Genomic DNA, 6,581 nt, shown 5'->3' on the forward strand with positions numbered 1-6,581 from the left:
TATTATGCAAATTTCAGCTGCATAATTATTTAGGGGGCGGGGCAAAAGCGCTCTATAGCGCCCCCTTAAACTTTTCTTTGAGGCAGCCTCGCCACAGTTTTGGACACAGAGTTATGAAACAGCCGAATTGTACAAAAAAAGTCTCTTGGAGCAATGGGCTACGATGAACAGGGAGCGAGATATTTGAGAATGAAAATCACTGTTTTTGGTGTTTCGGGCTGGTCATGTTTGAACGAACTCCTAGAGATTTTATCCAATTGACGTCAAACTTGGTAGGAGTGTTCACATAGACGTCCTGAGTAAAAGTTATCAAAATGATGAATTTTGAGGGAACGGTGTGGGTGTGGCGATCCATCAAATTTGACCCTTTGATCCAAAATTGTAACGTGCGTGTTCAGTTATTTATGATAAATCTGAATATTATAATGAAATGGACACTTGATACATAACAGAAATCCACAGTACACAAATCTACTAAACTATTTTAACGTTGCTGTGTTGTTCAGAGGTAGAGTCTACGACTAAAACGTATAGGTAATCCAAGGGAGCAGTAGTTGGAACAAACAAAGCAAATAAAAGCTGTTCCTCTTCATTTGAATTGTGCAAATGTAGAAAATAAGAAAGCACTGACTGAGAAGGTGTGTCCAAACTTTGAACTGTACTGTGTGTCACACTGTCACACAGTGTGTAAAGTCAGATAACAGGCCTGGTGAAAGTGAAGTTTGAAGTCTGTGGTTTGAAGAAAGTCATGTGATTTCTGGTAAGTCCTGTTTGTATTGAAAGTGAAAGTAACAGGAAGAGGGAGGGGACATACTCACATTATAAATAAGTCTGTCCACTGGTGTTCTGTCTTCATTCTTGTTCCAGCTCATCAAAGGTAGGACGTTTCTGTTGTTACTGTCACATCTTTGCTTCATGTTGTTATGCTTGTAAAACTGTTCATCAGTGAACAGAGAAGACACAGTAATATAATATATAATATATAATGTATAATATATAATGTATAATATATAATATAATAATGTATAATGTATAATATGGTATCATTATAAAATGTCTGCAGCTGTTTGGTTTGTTTTAGCAGCACATTGAAATGGACATAAAGTATTGGACACACCTTTTCTGCCTTCATATGAATTACTTGAGCTGATGAAACAGATATTTACTGCATGCCAACACAACTGATGGTGTTTTACTCTGTTTACCACGAACACTGAAATCTTCCGTGGGTCCTTGTGACGACATCAAACTGGCTCTGAGGGGACGTGTGAAGGATAAAAACAAGGTAAAGTTTCTGCAAACTTCACAGAAAGTTTTTACACAAAAATGTTGTTCTTATTTTGAGTTAAATATGTATTCCTGTACATACACAGCTGTCATTTAACCTGATTTAAATTTGTTCATCATTAATTTCACCAAGTTACATGTTGGCAGTAAACACGGTCTAGCGCCACCATCGGGTCAAAGTTTAGGGTACGTTTGTGTACGTAACTTTTGAACCGTTAGCCCGATTTTCAAGAACAAGGTATCGTTGGATTCCTTGGATTCCTTGGATTCCTTGGATTCCTTGGATCATACCGAGTTCAATGCACCCTATGACGTCATAATGCGCCATCTTGGATTTTCCGCCATCTTGGATTTTGTTGAAAGTGAAACAAAATTTTCAGCGGTCGCAAATTTTGACAGATTTTTACAAAAATCGGCACAGAGTATATTCAGACCAATCCACACAAAAGTTATTAGATGGATTTTTCAATTTTGACTTTGTTTACGTGCTACAACCAATCGGAATCAGCGGCGAAGGCGGCGATTTGATGTGAGCCCATATCTCAGGAACGCTTTGGCGAAACAAAACCAAATTTGGTCAGATGCATCGAGACCGAGAGGCACCTGGCTGCAGACCTCCACTGTCAGGCCCGGAAGTGATGACGTTTTTTGGGGGGTGGGGAGGTGGAGAGGACATTTTGAGAGGGTCATTTTCATTTTCAGATGAAATTGATTTTCAGATGTCTCACTGAGCAGGTTGGTCCGTTGCTGCGTTACGTTAACGCGTCCGCCATATTGGATGTGGCAGATCTGCCCGTAAAGTAATAACAGGAAATGGACTGAACTTCATAAAGCGCCTTTCTACAAAGTTCTTTAAGTTAATGTCTCTTATACACCCATTCACACACACACTAATATATCTGGGAAACAAACAGGCACCAAAAACAACGTATGTAACTTTTAAAGTGATGATTATAAATGTTTACTCCTTATGTAAGCACCAAACCAACGTATGTATTTTTCTAATGCTGAGTGTTTACAGCTACTAATGTGTGTAACACTGTTACTGTGATGATAAATATTGAAATATTTATATTTAACATTTAATCTGTGTCTATAATAACCAGATCCTGAAATGTAGATGTGACATGAGGGTTTTCTGAATAAAGAGCACTAGCTTGTACATTTAACTGATTTTGATTAATGATTAATCATTGATGAATCATTGTTTACTAATAAATTCATTTGTGAGGAAAACGATTCAACCGGAAGTGCATTCACAAATTCACAATTTTATTTTGAAATGTATCCCTTGCATTTCCGGGCCTGACAGTGGAGGTCTGCAGTTTTATTTTGAAATGTATCCCGTTCATTTCCGGGCCTGACAGTGGAGGTCTGCAGTTTTATTTTGAAATGTATCCCGTTCATTTCCGGGCCTGACAGTGGAGGTCTGCAGTTTTATTTTGAAATGTATCCCGTTCATTTCCGGGCCTGACAGTGGAGGTCTGCAGCCAGCATCTCTTGTCGAGACCTGCCCCAAAGTGCACAAAAAAATATTGGTGTTATTTGTCCATTAGGGGTCACTGTAATTAACAAAATTGCTTTTTTGCTCTTTTCTCTTGACGTGTTTGGATTTGACGCTAAATTTCCACGTCTGCTGATGGAGAGTCTCAATTCAGGTCCTGTCAAAATTTTTCATGTCAGTGTAAGATTGTGGCTGCTATATTGGATTTTGGAGATTTTCAGCTGTTTCAAAATTTGGCCAATTCTCACAAAAATCAGCAGACATGATCTTCAGACCAAGCAGCAAAAAAGTTAGGAGATGGATTTTTCAGTTTCGAATTTGCTACAACCTATCAAAATCGGCGCAGAGGGTGCCAAATGGGATGTGAGCTTATTTCTTGGGACCGGTTTGACCTATCAAAATAAAATTTGCTTGTTCATCTCGAGACCCCATCTCGAGGGGACAGGCCAAATTTGGTTAAATTCGGCCACTTGGGGGCGTTGCAAATATGTAGTGTTGCTTCGTATTAGTTGATGTTAGGATTCAGAACTGAATTGATGATTGCGGATTTCGTGAATAAATATTCTTATGTAAGTATGTACTATTATTTCGTGATCAACCCATTAACTTGGACCCCTCATTGCTGCTTGCAGCTATATTTTTGTTTGTTGTTGCAGCATATTAATCTTTCCAGCAATGGGACCAATCTGGTCTAGCCCTTCCAAGACACCTGAACCTGAACCTGAACGTAAGAATAAGTTAACTGTAATAATTACCATTCATTCACATGTTGTACAATAACTTGAGCATTTCTTTAACTTTTGTGTCGTACCTGTCAGTTCTCAGTGACTCATGGAGAGAAATAAACTGGAGGTGAGTGTGATTGTAACTCAAATGTGAACTTTTCTGTTTAAGATGAACTCAGGAGTACAAGTTGATTTATTTTTGTCCTCTTCCTCTTTCAGTGACATCCAAATTAACTACCAAGCTATATATATATATATCTATAATTATATATATATATATATTATTCTGAATTATGATGCAATGTTTCCTCCCCTGAACAGGGACAAACAGGGCCCCCTGGAAGTTACAACTACAGACCTCGTACTGAAGGCCAGCAGCTCAGGATTCTTCTTCATGGACTCTTGGGAGCTGGAAAATCCAGTTTCATCAACTCTGTTAGCACTGTCTTACAAGGCAACATGAGCAGAATAGCTTTGGTGGGTAACTCCAATCAGGACAGTGTTACCAAAGAGGTATGCAAAACCTTTAAACTATTAATCAACGTGAATTTGTTTCATGTAAAGCTTTCAAATTCTTTTTGAAAATGTAGCAAGGTGTAAGATTCAACTAACGATGATGCAGCTGATGCTGTGCACATCAATCAATCAAACTTTATTTGTATAGCACTTTTCATACATAACATGGAACACAAAGTGCTACCAGGACACATTTCTCCAGTGTTTCCTCACAAAGAAGCAAAGGTTCTTTGGTGTTTTTATATCTAGGTTGAAATTAATGTTAATTCAATCTAATAGTGTCTGTTTTGTTACTGACGTGGAAATTCTTTACATTTGATATTCATAGATAAACTGTTTGCAAATGCAGCACATTATCAGAGCAGCAGCACTTCCGTTCTGAGCGCTGCCAAAACCAGTCGACACAGGATGCAGTCAGCCATCCTGTGTCGACTGGTTTGGCAGCGCTCAGAACCACCAAACCACTACAGTGACATAAGACGAAAGATTTGCAGAATATACTTTGGGTCACAGTTGTGCGATTAAAATCGATGCAGCAGAACCAGAGATATCATATATTTCATTCCACCCTTGTAAAAACCTGGTGCCTACACTACCCATAATGCAAATCTGTAACAGTTCAGTTAGAGGTTCAGGTTGTTAGGCTCCGATCAGACAGAGCAGATTTTTCAATGAGAGTGAAGCGCTTTGCTTGACACTGTTGAGCTGCTCAGCATCTTGTCCTTGACTGAATTTCTGTCTGTTGAAAACTTAACTGTGGTTACAATCGGACAAAACCAACATCACCATTATTTTCTCTCTGCTTTGTTTTCATTCTGTTAATCCTTTAATAGAGCATATTAATCAGTATTTTAGAGCGGTAAGCAGAGATGTTTCCCACTGTTAACAGTCACAGTGCTGTTCTTCATCATTCTGTGTTGGCGACAGTGTACTTGTAAAATGGTAGAGTCAATTTAAAATTCTGTAAACTAAGAAGAACTCTCCTACTACAGTTCCAGTGTGTTCACAGATCAGGTTGTTCAGTCAAATAGACATAAAGTTAATGTAGCTGACGAAAACACCTGTAGGAACATAACTTGAACCAATCAGGACAGGTGTAATAACTACATTTCCGTCCATACGTGGTTCACAGTACAAAACCTACAGGATCCAAAGAGGAAACCACAACGGCTTTTACCCTTTTGTCCTCAATGACATCATGGGCTTGAAAAATGCCACCAGGAGAAACAGAAAAGTCTATGTGAAAGATGTCAAACGGGCGATGAAGGGACATGTGAGGGATGGTTACACGGTAGAGTTACTGCATTTTCCAAACATTTGTGACATTCTTTAGTTAAAACAAAATGTAATCTGTTTTATTGTGTTATTCTTGGCAAATAACCAGATTTGTCACTTGTTTTTCAGTTCAATCCTGAACGTAATATATTAAAGGGTGGACAATTCTACAACAGAAACCCAACTGCCAACGACAAAGTGCATGTTCTGGTTTCTGTTATTGATGCTAGCAAAGTAGAAAAGATGAAAAATGAAATTGAGGAAACATTGCAGGACATCAGGGAAGAAGCCAATGACCTGGGTGAGAGCAGAAATCATCATGTTTCTTCTTTTCTACATGGAGTTGAACATCCTAAAGTCCCCATGAAGTCAAAATGTATGTTTCAAGTGTTTTTTTTATCACATCGTGTTGAATGCACAACTTTAGAACTTTATTCAGTGACTTTGGTGAAACTGGATCAGATTTTATCCACAGTATATTTGCTTGTTTTCCTGCTAATGTCTTCCAGAAAGACAGCTTTAACTTTGCTAATCAGCTGTGGTCAATTTTGTTTTCTCTTAACAGGAATTCCTCAAGTAGCCATTCTCACCAAAATTGACACAGTCTGTCCTGAAATCCAAAAAGATATAAAGGATGTCTACAAGAGCAGAACACTGAAGAAGAGGGTACATTATTATGAATCATTTATTGAGTTTGAACATCTGAAATATTATTTGATACTGTCAAAACATTTTCAGCTATAATATCTGAACCGATGTGATTTTATTTCAAACATAGATGGAGGAGTTCAGTGCACTGGTGGGCATTCCTATGTACTGCATCTTCCCTGTGAAGAACTACCATGAAGAACTCCAGCTCAACAATGACATCGACGTCCTGGTCCTGAACGCACTGACAAACATCATCAAGGTTGGAGAAGAATTCCTCAACCAAAACAATCCAGCATAAAGGCTCACGTCCCGACCAGGGCGTTACGCTCCGCTCATACAAACCGTCTAGTTGTACCCTCGCCTCTCGCAAAGCGAGGTCACTCTAAACTCTTCTCTGTGGTCGTCCCCAAATGGTGGAATGACCAACGGCTACTAGAACAGCAACATCCCTTTCTACCTTTAAAAACTTGTAAAAACCTTTCTGTTTCCAGAATGCTTCCCTGCCTAACAACACTAACAAAACTAACAACTACTCTGTGTCCTTTACACCTTTCTCAGCTTATGTCCTCCTCTGTAAGTCGCTTTGGATAAAAGCGTCTGCTAAATGCAATGTAAGTAATGTA

The 6,581-nt window shown here is 38.8% G+C and overlaps 1 protein-coding gene across 3 annotated transcripts; it reads left to right on the forward strand.

The window, feature by feature from the left end:
• The first annotated feature begins 883 nt into the window (after positions 1-883).
• LOC104924063 (interferon-induced protein 44) lies at positions 884-6,380 on the forward strand. 3 transcript variants are annotated; one of them, XM_010737296.3, is made up of 8 exons: positions 884-1,285; positions 3,424-3,518; positions 3,610-3,643; positions 3,838-4,029; positions 5,165-5,323; positions 5,437-5,608; positions 5,873-5,973; positions 6,086-6,380. In XM_010737296.3, exons 3-8 carry the CDS (start codon positions 3,623-3,625, stop codon positions 6,254-6,256), a joined length of 816 nt encoding a protein of 271 aa, XP_010735598.2. In that variant the 5' UTR covers positions 884-1,285; positions 3,424-3,518; positions 3,610-3,622; the 3' UTR covers positions 6,257-6,380. The 3 variants fall into 3 exon arrangements, with proteins under 3 accessions (XP_010735598.2, XP_019110223.1, XP_010735599.2); XM_019254678.2 differs by having other exon boundaries at positions 5,581-5,608; XM_010737297.3 differs by having other exon boundaries at positions 3,448-3,518.
• The last annotated feature ends 201 nt before the right edge of the window (positions 6,381-6,581 follow it).

Source organism: Larimichthys crocea, chromosome VI, assembly GCF_000972845.2.
Source record: "Larimichthys crocea isolate SSNF chromosome VI, L_crocea_2.0, whole genome shotgun sequence".
In the NCBI taxonomy this organism is placed as follows: domain Eukaryota; kingdom Metazoa; phylum Chordata; class Actinopteri; family Sciaenidae; genus Larimichthys; species Larimichthys crocea.